The following is a 19,592-nucleotide window of genomic DNA, read 5'->3' as shown; positions in this document are numbered from 1 at the left end:
CCTAAAGGGGCTCCAAAAGAGCTGGAGAGGGACTTTGGACAAGGGCCATGAAGGACAGGACACAGGGAATGGCTTCCCACTGCCAGAGGGCAGGGTTAGATGGGATATTGGGAAGGAATTTTTCCCTGTGAGGGTGGTGAGGCCCTGGCACAGGTTGCCCAGAGAAGCTGTGGCTGCCCCATCCCTGGAAGTGTCCAAGGCCAGGTTGGATGAGGCTTGGAGCAACCTGGGATAGTGGAAGGTGTCCCTGCCCATGGAATGAGATGATCTTTAAGGTCCCTTCCAACCCAAACCATCCTGGGATTCCATGAGTTTCTGTTCCTCTCAGTGCCCATGACAAAGTCACTGGCAACGGAGCATCTGAATGGGAACAAATCCCATTTTTATTTAGTTGATGGGACAGCTTTTATACTCAGTCCAGGACTTTTTGGCCAACTGGGATTTGTTAATCCCATCCAGAATTCTGTACAGCAAACTTCTATTGTACAGCAGTGCAGGAGATACTGGAACATTCTGTAGTTACCTGCTCATCAGACATGAAGTATTAAAGGTGTGTGTCCAACAGGCAGCAAAAACATGGATTTCTTGTGTTTTCCTCAGTTCCTGCACAAGTGCTGTGGTTGGAATTCTGTCTTTCACATCATTAACACAATTAAAGCTTTCACAGAGACAAACCAGCCTTTGGAATTCCTATGGAATTTGTAGCACATGCACATTATCCAGTGAACATGCAGAAGAATATGAATATGAATATAAATAATGGTTAAATTTGTTTCCTGTGGGTTTTCGGTTTGGATTGTTGTGTGGCCACTGGGATGGGATGTACACATGTAATAAAGGTGGATTTTTGTCTCTTTTTTCCAGAGGGATCCCAGAGTTCAGTGTCAGCTTCCAATGAGATCCAGCAGAACCAGCCCCAGGCCCTTCACTACGCCCTGGCCAACGCCCAGCAGGTCCAGATCCACCAGATAGGAGAGGATGGACAAGTCCAAGTAGTATGTCCTCAGCTTTTTCTAAACCCCTCCATTTAAACCTTCTAATTTCTTGTAAACTTTGCTTCAGTTGCAATTTAATGTTTTATTTTTAAATAGTAACTTACCATCACTTAGGATTTTCAGTAAATAAACATTGGAGGCTTATGGAGAAAAAAAAAATGACTTGACAAAACTCTTCCTGCAGGATTTGCTCGCCCAATTATGGCAAATAAATGCACCTTCATTATTGTATAGAATTTACCTGTTTTCCTGCACTTGCCATAACACCAGCAGCCCTACAAAGTGTAGGGTTTACACACCACAGTTGTTTTTAGCCATGAATTACACAACAGCAATGCATTTATTTATTTATTTTTCTTGAAAACTGCATTCTCAGCTGGTTTTGAACATCTGTTGGCTGAACCTTTACATATGTATTCGTTTAGCTACGTGTATATACGTAAAACTTATAAATATTGACATTTTTTAAGCCTGAGACACAACTCAGGCTGTGATTATTTCTATACGTGGTTTCAGTGTCCTCTGAAAAAAACCCACCTTCACTTTAGTCCCTCTAACCCACAGTTTGATACAAGGGCTGTTTGAAATTCAAACTTCAATGTAAATTCATTTAAAATTATTTTTTAAAAAGTGTCCTCAGTGAAATAATGCTCTTTCTGCAGGAACTGGGTGCAAAAGTTCCATTTCCACTTCACTTTTGCCACAACTTGCCGGTATTATCCTGGAAATTCCCTTGTCTCTTGGTTTCCCTGTGGCTTTTAAATCTTCTTGACTCCTCAATGGATATTTTTATGAGATATAATTGATGACTGTAAACCATTTTTCAAGTCTTGAAAGACAAGGTAGAAGGGAAAATTATATGAAATATGTGAATATAACAGACAAAATGGTTACATTTATAGGTGTAAGTGATGCAAATTTGCCTCATTAAAAGCTCTGGACTCATTAACAATCCTTTAAATTGCTTGTGGAATCCAGGAAAAATCCCCTGGGACCCACAACCACTTTCTAAATATCATAATTTAGACATATAGAGGAAACAGGAGAAAATGGCATTGTTCTTCCAGTTCTGTGGAATAATACACATAGATCAGGCTAAGAGTCATTAGTAATGTAGTAGTTATTTATAATATATATTAAAAAATCAGTATTAAAGAAGGACTGTCCCTGAGGGCCAGTTCTGTGTCTGCAAAAGAGGAGTGAGCAGGGTTTTTTGATCATAAAAAGGTGAATAAAATCACCTTCTCCCCATTCCTCCAGCCAGAAAGGATTCCTTATACTTAAATCCACTCTAAATGGATCTTCCAAATGCTCCAGGCTTTTTCCTGGGAGCCCTGAGAGCTCCACGTTAAGGAGGGGAAAGTGATTTTAATCTGCACACAAACTGGGCAGTGCTCTAATTTTTTATACAGCCCCTATTGTCAGAGTGAGACTTTCAGAGTGTTTTTTTCTCCCTATAAATAGATGGTTTCCTTCCAAAGGAAATGAAACTGTTGGAAATAGAGGGATCTGTGTGTCTTTGAAAATCACATGCAATTGTTCTTGTGTTATAAAATCAGAAGGGCCTTTGACAGAATTCCAAATGATTATCTTTAATCTCATGCAGGCATATTAAAATGAACACAAAGCCTTAGAAACCCTCAAGGAGGTTATTTAGAATCCAATCTCAGGTAAATCACAGGAGCAAAGACTTGGCTGGGCTAGTCAGGATGCACAAGGGATTCCATCCACTCTTATCCCTGTTTGGATCAAAGGATGGGCTTGGTACCAGTCTGGAGTGGGGGCTATGGTCAGCAATATAAAGCATTTACATGATTAACACTATTAGGGCAGTAACTGTTCAAATTAAGGAATTCTTCTGAAATCCCAGCAGTTTGAGAGTCCTTGGCATGGTCTGTGCTCTTCTCACTGTGTGAGTGTTCACAAATCTATGGATAATTAGATGCCTTTGAAAGCCTCACTCTTAGGGATATTTGTCTTGCTGGGTCTGTTTTAAGAACTGACTTTGCAAGGTCTTTAAATTGGATTAATGTTTCAGTCACCAAGTCAGCCCCAAGCCTTGTGTGCCAGTCAAAAGCACAGATCCTCTGCATAAATTCGCTGCATAAATGTTATTTATTATTGTGCCTGTTTTCTTCCCCTTAAGTGAAAATGAACCATTCTTTGCTCAAAGTCACTCTGCTTATGCTTTACATAAAAGGAGGGGCAAATACAGATGCACTTTATATTTTACAGCTATTTTTAATGGTTTTCATTGAATAAACACTTTGCTTCTAACCTTAAGCTGTGCTGCTCCAAGGTAGTAGCTGCTTCCTCTAGTCCTGATTTTCCTCTGATGCTCCTTGGTGTTTTCTTTTGTTGTGGATCCCACAGGGCCATCTCCACATAGCCCAGGTGCCCCAGGGGGAGCAGGTCCAGATCACACAGGACAGTGAGGTGAGCAAAAGTTTGGGTGTCCTGGAGCGCATTTGGGGTCCTGATTCCAAAACTGCACCTCTGAAATCCGAGTGAAGTGAGAGGCTGTGGTGGAACCAGGATCAAATGTGCTTTAGGGTGGTAAATGCAACCTGCTGTTTCTGTCTCTGTGTGTTTGGTTTTTTGTTGTTTTGTTGTTTTCTTTTTTTTCTTTTCTTTTTTTTCCTTTTTTTTGGAGAGGGGGGTGTTTTTGTTTGTTTTGGGATTTGGGGGTTTTTATCCTCCTTGACCCAGCTCTGTGTGTGCTACGCTAATGATTGTTGTATAAAGCTGATGGTCTTTGGAAATTTAATACAGAATACTAGAGGAAATCAGTTTAGCTGCTTGCACTGCCATTAAAATGAAATTATTTTATTTAGGTTTATGAACTAAATGTGTCCAGAATAGTCAGTGCCTTTGCATGTGGGAACTTTTGAACAGGAGTTGGAGAAAATTCCAGCCACCATCTAGTAAAGAGATTTTGCAGAATCAACTTACCTTCATTACTGACCAACTAATTTGGCTCTGCAGTGTTTACACTCCCTAATTTTTTCCATAAAAATAGTTCAGTAGAATGGAAATGGATAAATTCAGTCCTGAACCCCCCAATTTTGACTCAGGCGAACCAGCTCTCAAAGCCAGGTGGATTTGCGTGTATGGGACTGCAATTATTGGTTATTTAAGAATATATAGATACTTCTGATTGCTAAAACTGCTGTTAGATTTCTGTGTTCTTTGTTTAAATAAAGAAGGCATAGAAAAATAAAGTCAAACAACAGTTTTCATCTCTACCATTTCCCTGTAGAAGTTTTTCTCCACTGTTAAGAGTATCTGAATGTGGGCTGTTTTAATCCATTTCCAAAGTACCCAAATCACATCTCCTAAAACCACTTTGTGAAGGAATATTGTTAACACAGGCAGCTCTTGAAGAATAAATATTATCATAAATATTCTATAAATATTAGCGTTAAAGGCTTCTCCTTTGAAGAGCTTGTCTTGAGAGAAATAAAAAAGGATTAAAATACTCTGGGTCTGAAGGAATGCAAAGTGTGCTACGAGAAAACTGAAGGAGTTTTGGGGTAAAAAAATCACTAAAAAAAAATTCTGATTCAGCAGCTCCTGTTGGGATTGATCCTGAGGTTCAGGCACCCCCTGTGTCCATTGGCTGGCTGGGTCTGTAAGACTTTCAAGGGCTACATTTGAAAACATCTGGGCTTTAATTTATTCCAATGTACAGCTTCAAACGAGAGCAGGAGCTGCCAGGAAGAGACACTGCCCAAAACATGCAAAGCAAAGAATTAGGATTTTTTTTAATTTTAAATTTTTTTATTATTTTTTTTTCCCTCCAAGAAATCTGCTATTTCACTATTTGGGAACCTGGTTTTCCTTAATCCAATTGTGCTTTTGGAAAGGCATCTCTGAGCATATGAATAAAAGCCTCATTTCGTAAAGATTTCCTTATTAGACTTTGGAGCTCCAGTTTCCTTTAAAATCCTTCCCATTATTGAAAATATTTTTGGGATAGATGTAATTCCTGTAATAGAACTGTTAGTCTTTGGTATTGAATTTTGATAAAACAACAAACAATTAAGTAAATAACACCCCACACATAAAAAAGTGTTAAATTTTAATTGTAGTTTAGTAAGGAGTTGACTTAAATTTGCAGTTTTATATAGATAACGAAACACAAAAATTTTACCTCAAAAACAATATTGAGAAACTTAGCATAAAAATACATTATATGGTAGCTTCCAAAAAGCAGAATATGCTGTTGCTGAGACACTTCCCTGCTTTTGATCTGTTTATTCCCTGTGGATGCAGAGCTGACTATGGGATTGGAGCTGGATTGCCAAAATAACCCTGAGAACTGCCTAAATTAATAGGTTTGCTTAATATTGATGCTGTTTATTAATAAGATGAGAAACAGACTTTTTCCAGCATAAAGCAACTTTTTAAATTCCCAGTTTTTCTTTATTGTCAACTTTTTTTTTTTTTTTCCCCAGGGAAACCTGCAGATACACCAAGTTCACGTGGGTCAGGATGGACAGGTAGGAACAAAACCGATTTTAAGCAGCGTTTCCTTTGGTCTTTAATGTTGCAGTTGGAATTATCCCACATTGCAAGTGGCTGTTTTAAGGAGGAAAATCTGTTGAGATAAACAGCTTGCAAAAATGATGACATGCACATGAAATATTTTAAATACAAAAAGTCTTTGTATTATTTCATCATTCCTGCAACATGTTTCATCCCTCTGTTTTATCCCTCCTTGTCTTTGGCCTCTCCCCCCCCCTGCATTTAGGAACTGGATTGATTATGGTGTGTACAGTGTGTTCTTGTCTCTGTTCTCCACTATCCCCGTGGCCAGATGTGGACTCAGAACCTCACATTTATTGCTGATTTTTAAGCAGTTCTTTTTTTATTACATGGAGAGTGTTGGGAGAAACAGATCTTTTCCCATCTGCTTTTGTTCTTGCTGATAAAATGGCTTTATTAGGTGCTTATGCACACACGAGAGAAGAAAAAGCAGCTTTTACTTGGAGTGCTGAGTCACTAAAAGGGCTAAATTAGCAGAATTCCCGTGTCAGGTGGCAGCAAAATCGCTCCCATTTGATCTCAGACACACTTTCCTGCATGTTGAGTTCTCTTAAAATACCCACAGCACAAAAACCTTCAAGCCAGGCCACTTGCTATGGATCTTTTTTGGTGCTGTTGAATATGAATAAATTGTGAGACATCTGGGGGGAACTCGAGGCCTGCCCTGCACTGAGCAGTCTGACATCAGCAGGGTTTGGAGCTCAGGGAAGCTCCCAACACTCGGAACTTTTGACCACGTACAGGATTTCTGGGGGGTTTTAAAAAAAAAGCAAAACAAACCACTTTTAAGTCTTCTTTACTGAGGTTTTTATCAGCAGTATTTTTGCAGAAGTGAGGCTGGGGAAGGTGATTTTTTTCTGTGTGTCAGAACTTTTAGTTTAGCTCTTATTGTTCTTTTTTCCTTCTTGGTGAAATGTTGCTACCTAAATTGGACCTTCTTACAAGACAAATGTTAGGCAGTTTTATGTCTCTCTGAGTGAGGCATGTAGATTAAGTTGAATTTGTTTTTAATTAAAACCTAATAGCTTTATTTTTCTCTTTGAAATACCTATTCATGTGTAAATTGGTGTGTCTGTGCATATATCTGGATATACGTGTGTTGTTAGAGTGTGTAAGAACACAGCAGATAGGGAAGCAAACCATGATTAATTGCCCCTTTTTTTGTTTAAATCAACATCATGTTATCTATATCTGTACTATCACACAGTATATATATTTGGGATAATCTTGGTTCTGCCTAAGTGGTTGTTGGCTGTACATGTGTATGTAGAAAATCACTTCAACATCCAATTTTTGTGGTTTTTTTAACTAACTGTGCTTTGAGCTTTGCTTTTAAACTTTCCTTGAGGAAACAAATTGTGAAGTGCTGTTTTTTTTCTCTTTATTTGCTGCATTTTGTGTCTTGAGCATCACCAGCCAGGTATTGTCACACTTCAACTGGTGGCTGTGCCAATTCCCAGGAATCCTCACACTCCTCCAAAAGTATTTGCTGGAAAATGGTTATTTTTTCAGTGGACCATAAAATAGGAGCAAGCAAATATTTAGGGGACTTTTTAGCTCCCTTCTGCATTAATTATTGGAAGCTTCATCAGCAGTTTAGGCCCTGAAGTGGGTGAGCAGCACTCACATGATCCCTGTGCTGCACGAGCTCTGTGGCTTCTGCTCATCAGCTGATCTTTGTTTATCTGAGCTCATGAAACTGCAAAGGAGAGGGAGTTAAACTAAACTCTGTTTCTGGTTGAAGAAGGGGAGTTGAAACTAAACCATTTTCCTTGGCACTGGGAGCAGGATAAGAGCACAAAAACCTGTCAGGGACCCGGGGCAGGGGCAGGACAGTCCAGTAGCTGTTCAGGACCCGGGATCAAAGACAAACTCCTGTAGTTTTCCAACCTGTCCATTATTTTTCAGGAGATTGGCTTTTCCTTGTGTGTTTTGAACTCCAATGCACCAGCCAAGGGGCTCAGAGGGATATTGATAACAAGGAAAATTGTGGCACTTCCTGAGTGTTTTAAGCTGATTAATATATACTTATAATGGCACTAAATCTTAGCTTGGATATTAAATATTCCCCTTGAAAATTCATCTCCTGCTGCTGTTTTCCATGTGTTATGTGCACTGAGCAGCTTTTGGGTGTTCCCTCTGCCCAGGTGAGCTTTGGTCCTGCTGCTGATGCAGCTTTTCGCTCTCAACCACAAGTGAAAGGTTTACAAGAAGCTGGGACTGCAAAGCAGAGATTTATAAACTCCATGTGAACTAAGGCATAAAATGGCATAAATGTACCATGAAATTTTATCAGGAAAATCCCCAAGGTGACATAGATGTTCAGGTACTAAATCCTGGCTTCTCTGCACAATTCTGCCCTTTGATTTTAACTCCCTCCCCCCACCCATTGTCTGTCCTGGTAGTTGCACTGAACTTAGATTTTATTTTTCTGGCATCACTGTCCATGGAATAATGAAATCACTCCAAAAAGAACTCTGTCTACCTCCACATGTGTTCTATTAGCTGGGAGTTTCATATTTCAGTGCACGTTTAATAAAAATACCAAACTGCAAAAATAATTAGACTTTGTATTAACGAATGCTGGAAACCTCGGAGCGGTGGGAATTTTTTGGACTTTGCATTTGATCCTTATGAATTACCAGAAGTTTTCAGTGTGTGTCCTGCACAAGGTGAGGTGTTCAGAGATAGGGATATAAAGAGGTGGAACGGGACAATTCCAAAGCCATTCCTTGATTTTGCATTTCAGACATTTTGTTCATCCTCCCAACCAGCGTTTCTCCAATTTAGGCATTAATTAAAATGACACCAGGCAAATGGTCTTCAACTAATAGCCTTAGCTCTGGAATTGAAAAGTTAATGTACTTTAAAACCTGAAATAGGATTGTTCGTATTCCGGAGAGCTGACAATTTGTCCTGCTGAATGAATGAGAAATTAACAAGAATTGCAGCATTTAGTTCACTTGGAGCAGGATCTGTAGGTGAGGTAGAAAAAACAGGAGAACCCAGGACAAAGGAGCATGTAGGAAAAAACCAGTCAGTGTAAACTGCTTTTTTAGGATCTGTCTGTATAGAAAATAAATGTCCAGAATTGGCATTTTATATAATTGTAGATACAAGTCTATCCCAGGGAAGTTTGTGATCAAAGAGGTGCAGTGAGACCCCTGAGTAACTGCTGAGTTACAGGAACAGACAGAGGGAGGGGATCTTGTTCCTACAGTTTTTCCTGCTGTTTACTGAGGGATTTGAATGGAGCAGGGATTGTTTTATCTTCTCCTGACCTTCTGCTCTGAGCTTGATGCTCTGAGCTCCACGACAGCTCTGAGTGCTGGGAGGGTTCAGACTGTGGAGGAGGGAAAGCATCCTCATGTGTGGAATGATTGGAGGAGGGCAGATCCATGACTGGGAAAGATACCCTTGGAAAGCTGCTGGTGATGGAGAAAATAGAGCAGAGTTGAGGGTGGGAGGTTGGGCCTGGAAGGTTGGGATAGAGAGATGGATGGATCAGCCAGGGTTTGTCTGTGCTGCCCCGGGGAGGAGTTGGAGCTGGGTCTGGATCTGATCCTGGTTAACCCCCACGGACCCTGTGGTGGAGATCAGGAGGAGAAATGACCTCATCACCTCAGTCTGAAACATCTGTCCTGGGCCTGGGCTCTGCTGGAGTCTTGGAAAGGGCAAGAAATCTGGCAGGGCTGGAGAAGGGGAAGAAATGGTTTGAAATGTTCACAGGGAAAAAAAAACCCCTGTCCTGGTAATGCCACGTAAAATCCAGTGAATCTTATTTGTGACTGAATCAAACTGAAATGAAAGTAGGTTGATTTGTCAAGGAAATCACAGATCCCAGACTCACTGAGGGTGGAAAAGGGCTCCAGGATCATCGAGTCCAACCTGTGCCCGATCCCCACCTTGTCACCCAGCCCAGAGCACTGAGTGCCACCTCCAGGCCTTCCTTGGACACCTCCAGGGATGGTGATTCCAAACCTGCCTTGGCAGCCCCTTCCAAATTCTCCACAAAGTGTGGGACAGTCCAAACCAACACTGACGTCTGGGGTTTGTATCTCTATTTACATCCCCGATCATTATTGAGACGTTCACAACTTTCTGGTGAGGGCACCACATTTTTTAAGGTCAAATCGAATCCATAACTCAGTTATAATTTTCACTTACACAAACAAAAATGTTGTTGACATTTCCACATTAACTTGGCTGCTGCTCTGTTTTGTTTGTGCAATTTCCAGATGTCATTTTTTTGGGAAAGAAACATATATTTTCTGAATATGCTTTTTAATTGCCTTTGGAATAGATCCTGTAGTTTCTATCAATATTAACCACTTCAATAATAATATATTATCCAAGACAGAGAAAAGAATCATCTTCTGCAATTTCTAATTTTCATATAATGCATTTAATTAAAAAGTTCTAGATTTAAATATACTGAAATTCTTTATTCAAGTTGCTCAGGCAATAATTAACACAATGTAGGAAGTTTTTTCCCTATCCCTGATTTATCAGCAGTAGAGGGCAGTAGAATTAAGATGATTCGGAGCTGTTTGCTGAGGCTGGAAGGAATGAGGAGGAAATCGAAGTGGGAGAAATGAACTGCTCTGAAATCACCCCTGGAAAGTACTTTTTGTGGGGACAGGGATGGTCTGAGTGAGAGTCTTTGTGCTTGTGGGATTGGGAGAGAGAGGAAAGATTGGAAAAGCTTTGAGTTTTATTAATTCCAATAATTTTTTATTATTGGAATAACACACACAGGAAAATGACCGTCAGAAGAAAAATAATCAAATTAAAACCGTGATATCGTTCAGCTGGAACCTCAAAACTCCTTGATTGGATTTGGAAAAAAATAAATGATTATTTCTGACTGAGACTTCCTCAATAATTTTACTAAATTGTACTGAAGTCTTGCAGGTCTGAGCCTGTTTTTAGGAGCAAAAATTAAAAGAATAGTTTGGAAACAACATTTGCTTTGTGGAAATTTCAGGTAAAATCACAGTGTATTTGTGGAAACACAGAGATTTTATGGCAATACTATTTATGATAAAGTAAGAGTGTTTAAATGCTTAATTGGAATTAAGTAGGAACATTTTAATGAAAAGATTTTTTGAGTTTTGTTTGAAGATTTTTGTGCTCATCCTCTTTAATTTGGTGTTTTGTAAAAGAGGTGTCTCCACTTCGTTCCTCAAAATAGTTCATCAAAACCACAGCACTCTTAGTCTGAAAACTTAGTTTGCTAAAGAAAGTGGTATTTTCAGCAAATGAAAAGAGAGAAATTTAATTTTAAAGCAGTGAAGTACCCTAAAACTTACAGATGTGTATGGGTTAAAAAAAAAACTTAAGGGAAAAACCTGCTGCCTGGTGATCAGTAAAATACAAAATATCTCTGGGAAAATTAATATTCATATTATAAGGAAAATTCGTGTTCCTTTTTGCTAACTAAAAAGATGTAATAAAATATTCAGTGTCTATGTATATAAATGTGCATATAACACACATGTGTTTGAGATGTAGTTTAAGGGCAGAATTTAAATGGGTTTGTGGAAAAGGAAGGAAACAGAATTATCAGGAGTGGAAGAAAGGAGTTGCTACTCTGGAGATAAAGCAGATATGAAGTTGGTTTAGTGTACTTAAGGTTTGCTGTGGGGATATTTATATGTTTTAGCCATCAAAGTTCATTAATTGTTGCTAATCTGCAGTTTAAAATGTGAATATAGGAAATTATGGGCATGGCTGCCCTTTGTTCTGTGTCCACTACAGTTCACTGAGGCTTTTCAGATCTGAGGTTTATAAAGCCATTTTTGCTTTACTGTTCAGTAAAAGAACAAGCATCTCCTTGGAAAATGCTCAGTTTTATATTGAATTCCCCCTCAGCCACTCTGTGATTGTCATTTGCTGGCATTTGCTCTGTTTTTATATGAAGTCCTTGATCTTGTCTTAGAGCAGCTGTAATTTTGATGCCTTTAATTTTACTGTGATAATGTTTGTCCCATTCAGGATCTCAGTGTAGCACCTAAGAGGTGACATGTAAGAAAGTTTGCAGGTGCCTCTCAGTTCATCTTGTTTAAGAAGTTTTTCCTTATCTACTAATTATTATTAATTCCCATCCATCAGCAACCACACAGTGGCTTGGGGGTTTTTTTGGGCTTTATATGCTGAAAAAAGCAATCTCTGCTGAAGGCAAAGGTAAGCAAAGTCTCCAGCACCAAAAATCTCATATTTATGGTATTTTTTTGTCACTTCTGCTTTTGGCAAAGTGTGACAATAAAGGAACAGCTTCCCAGTAATAACAGGATCGAATGTGCCCCTTTCAGCCCTTCAGTGATGCAGGTGAAGATTTGCTTTGGGAGCAAACAGTGAATTCCAGCAGATCCTTGGCTGTGAGCACAGAATATATGGCTGTGTTTGCAGCAGAGGCTTTTTCCTGGTGCTCCTCGAGATTTAGACATTATGTCAGGCAACTATTTCTGTCTCCTGCTCAGAATTCCCCGTTCCCAGTTCACTGTGTCTCTGGATGATGGAGCCTTTCACCAGTACCTTTCTCACACCACAGACTTGTTTTTCTTTGCCCTGCTGATCAAAAGCAGCAAAATGGCCAGAGAGAGGGTTAAATCAGCCTTTATTTTAATACTGATATGAATTAGGGTTTTTTCCCCACCTCTTAAATTACTTCTTTCCATTTGTAAAAACCTTCTGACTGGTGGAAAGAATTAATAGAGGTGATTTGTTAATCTCTTACAGGTATTTCTTTGATGCAATCCCTCAGTACTTCTAGTGATCTGTGGTAGTTGTAAAGCAAGATTGTTTAATGAAGGTTTTGGAAAAGGATAATATTTTCTGTCATCTTTTTTTATTTTTTTATGTTTCTCCTAAGAAGGTGGGTTGTTCCATTAAAATTCCATTCAAGCAGACAGGAGCATTTATAATGCTCCAAAGAATATGTTCTCTATTTTGGAGTATATTATGTTCTTTATTCACCCAAATCATGTTTTAATATTGCTGTAAACTTAATAAGAAGAGATGAGATACGAAATGATAATCTTTTAAATATAAGGAAAAATAATTTTCTCCACCTTGATAGAAGGCAGAGGTCTAAGCTGCCTCTTATTAGAGATTTTGGTAATAAAATCTCAGCTTGTAGAATAGCAGTGATCACAAAGCTATCTTGCTGGGCTAATCTAGAGAAATCATTTCTTTTTTGTTTTGTTTATTTTTTTTTAGTGCTCTTCATTTATGATTTTTCTCATCATGTGATGTGAGCCCTGTTTGTGCTGCAGGTTTGCCCTCAGCCCATCCCTGTTCTCTCTCTGGGCTCCAGCACTGCCACCTTAATTATTTCAGGTATTAGGGAGGTCTCATCATGTGCTCAGAAATCAGTGCTCCATGTTACAAATTCCAGCCCAGGAAGGATCTGGGGAATGTTTAACTTGGAGAAAAGGAGGCTCAGGGGGAACTTTCTTGGTCTCTGCAACTCCCTGACAGGAGGGGGGAGCCAGGTGGGGGTCAGGCTCTGGTCCCAGGGAACGAGGGACAGGATGAGGGGAAATGGCCTCAAGCTGTGCCAGGGGAGGTTCAGGTTGGACATCAGGAGGAATTTGTTCCTGGAAAGGGTGGTCAGGCTTTGGAAGGGGCTGCACAGGGAGGTGGTGGAGTCCCCATCCCTGGAGGTGTCCAAGGAAGGCCTGGAAGTGGCTCTCAGTGCTCTGGGCTGGGTGACTAGGTGGGGATCAGTCACAGGTTGGACTTGATGCGCTGGGAGGTCTCTTCCACCCTCAGTGATTCCATTGGTACAGTTGGGCTGTCAGTACCCAGGATGGGTTGACACTGGGTTCCTTGGAATCCTGAAATCCATAGCTGGGACCAACCACTTTCTCCTGGTAGAGCCTGAGCTGTTCAACATGGAGGGATCTCCCTTCATCCCCAGGAAAACCCAAATCACGCGTGGCTGGGGTCAGGTCACTTAGTGGCAGATGAACAATTCAGACCATTAACCTAATTAATCTTCTCTCTCTGTTAAACTGGACAGCAAATCCTGATGATTCAAATCTGCTTCCAGATTGCTTGTCTGAGTTAAGTGATAAATGGGATTTTGGAGTGGTTCCCAAATGGTGGTCAAGGCTTTTGGAAGCCTTTTGAGACCTATTGAAGTAAATGGAGTTGGGAAATGGCTCCTCTTTTTTGTCTCCCCTCTGTTAAAACAGTTGCTTTTCACCAAGTTTGGGGCACCAAACCCATCCCTTTTAAAATTTCAACCACAGTAGCTCAGTTTAAGAGTAAGTTTATCTTTGTAGAAGAAAACCTGTGTGATTTACAGAGTTTTCAGGGTCTTAACAAGTTAATGTTAAACCAAGTGAGATTTGACCAATTGGTTGACTTTTGTCTGTTGTTAATATATTTAATCCTTTCCATAGCTCAACTTTATTTTCAGGCCAATTTTCCGGAATCCTTAAAATATGTCAGACTAGCTGAGGGAATGAAAAAATTTCATCTGATAAATTCTAACAAATTGAATAAGGATGATCAGAGATCCTAAATTGGAGGTTTCCGTGCTGGTTGGAACACACCATATTAAAAAACCCACTACAAGATGACCACCTTGTTGCTTAATTTAGACATTAAAATTCCACATCAACAGCTCAGTTTTAATTTCTGCTTTATTTTAATTAGCTGAGATAGATTTCCTTTATTCAGAGCGCATTAGTGTTTTACTCTGAGTAACATTTGGAAAGCCTGTTTGGAAAACCATCGGCCGTGGCCGTTTCTTTAGTGCTCTGTGCACAACATAATTCTTTGTGGAGTAAGTATTTGAAATGATAAACTTGCTTCCCTTGATTTGATCCAGTCTGCTGGGATTAGTTGTTGTATCCTGACTCCATCAATTATCCAGTTGGATCTATCAGTTCCTGCCTGGGCTGGAAGCAAAACTCCTCCACACAGAGATAGTCTTTTCCTTTGATACAAACTCTGGGCTCCAACCAAGGGTGATTATGAATGAATCTGATTTACAAATTGCCTTTTTATTTCTTTTTTTTTTTTTTTTTTTTACAACTATTTTTACTCCTGGAATATGTCATTCCATTCTGCTGGAATGTTGTTAAATATTTGTGTTGAGCAGCAGAAGTGTCACGGAGTTCACCAGGAGGAAGTGTTGGAATGGTGTTACTTATCACATTAGTGGGATTTCTGGTTAACTGTTTGTTATGAGTTGGGATGACACTGGCCATGAGGGATCTCATCCCACAGGAATCACACAGGAGAGGTACCGTCCTCAAAAAGGCTGGAGAGGGACTTTGAGCAAGGGCCTGGAGGGACAGGACAAGGGGGAATGATTCCCACTGCCAGAGGGCAGGGTTAGGAGGGATATTGGAGAGAAATTCTTCCCTGGGAGGGTGGTGAGGCCCTGGCACAGGTTGCCCAGAGAAGCTGTGGCTGCCCCATCCCTGGAAGTGTCCAAGGCCAGGTTGGACAGGGATTGGAGCAACCTGGGATAGTGGAAGGTGCCCCTGCCCATGTCAGGGGGTGGGAAAAGATGGTCTTGAAGGTCCCTTCCAACCCAAACCATTCCATGATTCTCTGACTCAAATCCAGCCCACCTTGCATTCAGTTCGTGTGTGGTTTGTGATGGAGGGAATTCAGTTGGATGCTGATGTTGGTGGTGCCAGGAGATGGAACAGCAAACAAAGAGAAAACACTGCTCAGGACTTCTCATTTCTGGAACTGTGCTGGGATATTTTTTGTCTTTGAGTTTTTCTTCAACAGAGTTCAGCTCAAGGCCAGGACAGGGGGGAAGTGCGAACAAAGGAGATGTCTGGGTAGAGAGGAGAAAGTCAGGCTGACCCAGGGACCTTGCTTTGAGAAGTGAATGACAATGTTCCAACAATGGCACAGGGACTGCTGGGGGTGACTTTGGGATCATGTTTTCCTGCAAGGTTTGTTCATAAGGGAGCAATCCATAAAAAAGATGTGGGACAGCAGAGAAGGGTTGTAAGGGTAGAGAGAAGAGAACAAGTCTGGGTGTTGCATCAGAGCTGTGCCAAAGTCAGGAGTGAGAACAAATTTTTGCTATGATGAATTTTTCCTGTGGATGTCTAATGGGGTCCCTTCGGTGTGAAGTGACCCAGAGGAAGGACAGCTCTGCCTCTGGGTGCTGTCCCAGAGAACAGGACTTTGGTGATCTCCAAAGCCACGTGGGCAAACACCACATGGTTGGACTTTGGTGATGTGTCAGAGGCACTATCTGAAACCTGAAGAAAGGAATGATCAGTAGATCATCTGTTCTGAATTAAACCAAATATAACTTGGACTTGTGTAATGGGAATGGAGCTGTCAGAAACATTTTGTCGTTGGCCACATCCTTTTCCAAGTGATGTGAAGAGATTTGCCAGGATTTGGAGGCCATTTATTCCAACACTGGACTCTTAACAAGGATCAAAAATTACTCAGAAGCTCCATGATTGTATTGCAGGACCATTCCTGTCAGTTTATAAAAGCCCCAAACATGAGGGCTTTTCATCTTCTGGGGAGATTTTACGAATGAAAATAATTTTCATTTGGCTTCATTTACTTTATCTGGAGTAGAGAAGTAGTAGCTGAGGAAATCCAGGATTCTGGATGATTGACCTAGAAATGGGCAGACAAAACTGTTCAGGAGTCACTTCCTTATATTCTTTTGGAAAACATCATTATACAAGAATATTTTCTAGGTACATCAGTTGCAAATGTTTTCATTAGAGGTGCTCTTTTCCTTTAGGAAACTTGAATTTAGATGACTTGCTTTGAAGTTCAAGTCTTGGTTTAGCAATATCTGGGCCTTTCTGGATTATTTTGCTGTAGATCCACAGATGCTTCAGTTTTCCTTGCATTGAAGAGTGTCGTGGTCATTATTATTATGGGAAGACACTGGAATAGATTTGGAGATTGTGTCAAACTTGATTTCTTCAAAAATCCGTCCCTGGTCTTTAAAAGAGCAGAAATTTGTCTCACTGGTGACAGTAAATGAACACTGACTTGGTTAATGAGTAAGGAATGACACCCTTACAAAGCCAGAGTTTTCCACAGTGAAGGACCAAGATTCCCTGTTTTTAACAGAGTTTTGATCTTATTTCCTGTTCTGTTACATCAGACTAAGCTGGATTGTTTCATAAGTATTTATTGCTAATTTATTTTTTCCCTGCCTGAAATATCAAGTAGAAAAGCTTTTCCTTTCAGCCCCATGTCTAAAATCAATATAAATTGTAAAATTCTAACAGTGGAATCCAACTTCCCAGACTTTGGCAATATGGACTGAGGGAGATTTTGACCTTACTCATTGTTTTGTTCCTTAAATAATTGACATTTCCAGGAAAAAAATGTATTTTTTTATCTTCAGAATTCCCTAGAAGGAAAAATTCAATTCCTTTAAACTATGGGTTAGTGCATAATTGTAAGGAAGAGAGCTATAATTCATAAAAAAATTTAAATAATTCCCTAGAAATTAATAGTATTTCTTTAAATCTGTTTTGCTTAAGCTGGGAAAACACAAGTGACAAGTGGGTTTTCTGCAGCTCCCATCCTGCTCTGGCCCAGGGGCATCCAGCAGCCCTTATTCCAAGCATTTCCAAACATTAATGATCAAGGAAAAGGACTTAAAAGTCACATTCCTGAGCCATTGCACTTAATTGGGTTGAGGTTTATTAAGCCAGACCTTGATGTCAGTACAAGGACTGACATTTCTCGTGGATTTTTTCTGAATTCCTACAAATCCCAGATTAATCCCAAATGTTGAATTTGTCGAGAATTGTTTTCCACTTCAAGTAAAACATTTCATTAAAATGATAACTTGTTTTGTCATCTGCTTGCCTTTGGCCTGTAATTATTATTATTAAAGCAGAAATTGGTGCAAAATGAATGGAATAAAAACCCTTGAGTTGCTTTCAACCCGACCAAGTGCAAAAATCAAAAGATGAAAAAAACTCCCAGATTTCCTTTTTTTCCTGATTTGGAAAGTTCTTGCAATAAAAAAACTGCAATATCATGGAATCATGGAATGGTTTGGGTTGAGCACTTCCAGGAATGGGGCATCCACTGCTTTTCTGGGCATTTTACTCCTCATAAGCAGTAAAAGGAGGGAAATATGGCAGTAAAACCACACATTTACAAAATACTTCATTTCACAGCATTCAACCCCAGTTATATCAAAGTGAAATGTTTCTGTGAGGGGAAAAAATAAAAATTATTTCTTAAAATTTAAATTTATTTAAATTTAAATCAAGTTTTAATTAAGTAATTAGAGAAAATTTAAAAAATATTATTAAGAAACAATTGTATTCAATGTTAAAAAATAATTTAAAATTAAATCCAGTCTGCTTCAGAATCATCTTTTAAAAGAGAATAAACTTTCACATAGTGAGGGAGCAGCTGCCTGGGAGACTGATGTGTTTGGTTTTATGGTCCATTAATTTTTATAGTGGATCTGACATTATCTGTCCAGAACATCCCACTGGAAGGAATGATCCAGGACAGGCAAAAAGTTTTCTGTGTTCAATTTTCCTGACATATGTGCTCCTTATTCCCATGGAATTAACAGTAGGCGGGGTGCAGGTGGGCTCACACGTGGCATTTTTGGATCTATTCTGAGGGAAAATTGCTTTAAAATTCAAATTTTTATTTTATCTCTGCAATTCTGGACAGTGCAAAGATGTCAGTCCGTAGATAAGAGGAGAAGGGAGAAATTGGAAGGAACACTTCCCATTATTTTTTTCCAATCAATATTGCAAGGAAAGAAAAGAACAATTCCAAGGAATATTTGGGAGCTCTGGGTTTTCTCAGAAAGATTGGGAAGGAAACATTTTGTTTCGGTGAGCAAAGTTTTACAATCCACTCATAAAACAAGGGCTGGAGGTTAACACAGGGTGGGACTCCGGAGCATCTCAAGGCAAAGGAGATAATCCTGGCTGGGATATTTTGGAAACACTTGGATAGTGCTCCCTGCATCGTGGTTCAAACCAGCTCTCAAAGAAAACTCCAGTAGGAAATACAGAGGAACTATGTAATGTAAAAGAGGAAAAATTCTATGGATATATGTGGATAAAAGAGAATTCTGCTGTCTGAATCCTAATTTGTCCTCGTGTAGAAGTTTGCAGCACAGATAGGTGTGTTCCTCTTGTTCGCTTTTCTTTTCACTGCTGAGACTTCTCAGTGTTAATGATTTATTTCCTTCACCCTCATATATATTGACGGACACGAGGCAACATTTCACATAAAATCTCTGGTTTAAATCATAGAATAGTTATAACACATCTTTTAATATCTGATGCCTGAAAAATTATCTAAGAATTGAAGAGGGAACTCACTGAAATTGAGGCTCCAGATGCCTTTTTTAGAGGAGAAGAAGCCCAGGCCTTATTTCTGTGCTTTGGGCTCAGTGCTGACAGGTAGCAGAAGCCTTTGTTTTGGAGAGTTAACAGAGTTTTTTTGGGCCTTGACAGAGCCCAGCTCAGTTTTTGCACAGACTTTCTGAGACTCCAATATTTTATTCAGTGTGAGCTGGGAATGATAAAGTTGTTGTAGAATCATTTTCGTGCTGGGCTTGTTTTACCTGTAGAAAACCAGGTCCAAAATGAATCTTCTGTTCTCAGGATTATATAGAACTGTCTGGAGATTCAGCTTAAATAAAACCTTGATTTTTGTCCTTTGAAGCCTTTCTGAGCTGCTCTTTTTAGGTCAAAAACTACACTTTCTCTGCTCTCCTATATTTTATTTACAGTAGTCATCCATACATTTAATCAGGGGCTTGTTCCTCCCTCAGGAGAGTCTTTGGCGTATTTTTTCTTGTGTTGCTCCAGGAAAAGTTTGGCTCCTTAAAAATCTTTATATTTTGGCTGTGCTTTGGTTTCCCTGGTCTGTGTTCTCATACCCCATCAAAGGCTCCTGCCTGGCCTCACATTTCCCCTGGATCGTGCTTTGAGCTCAGCCTTCGTGGATAAACTGTGTTAATGCCTCTGGAATATGCTGGTGCCACTTTTGGGGAATGGTTTTCAAAGACCTCAAAGCTTTTCTCAAATTCAGAGG

At 39.8% G+C, this 19,592-nt stretch overlaps 1 protein-coding gene across 3 annotated transcripts in view; it reads left to right on the top strand.

Moving 5' to 3' along the window:
* The window catches only part of BANP (BTG3 associated nuclear protein), a 114,318-nt gene that overhangs the window by 57,060 nt on the left and 37,666 nt on the right, over nt 1-19,592 (top strand). For 2 of the 3 annotated variants that reach the window (XM_027890367.1, XM_027890375.1), the window contains 3 exons: nt 865-995; nt 3,360-3,431; nt 5,453-5,497. In XM_027890367.1, coding sequence (XP_027746168.1) covers nt 865-995; nt 3,360-3,431; nt 5,453-5,497 — 248 coding nt within the window. The remainder of the gene's footprint in view (nt 1-864; nt 996-3,359; nt 3,432-5,452; nt 5,498-19,592) is intronic. The other variant, XM_027890385.1, reaches the window with a different exon arrangement.

The sequence above is a fragment of the Empidonax traillii genome, unplaced genomic scaffold, assembly GCF_003031625.1.
Source record: "Empidonax traillii isolate 1590-97213 ecotype Southwest subspecies unplaced genomic scaffold, ASM303162v1 scaffold13:size3042203, whole genome shotgun sequence".
NCBI classification, from domain to species: domain Eukaryota; kingdom Metazoa; phylum Chordata; class Aves; order Passeriformes; family Tyrannidae; genus Empidonax; species Empidonax traillii.
The sequence above is the reverse complement of the archived record's forward strand: the minus strand, read 5'-3'. Positions and strand labels throughout refer to the sequence as shown.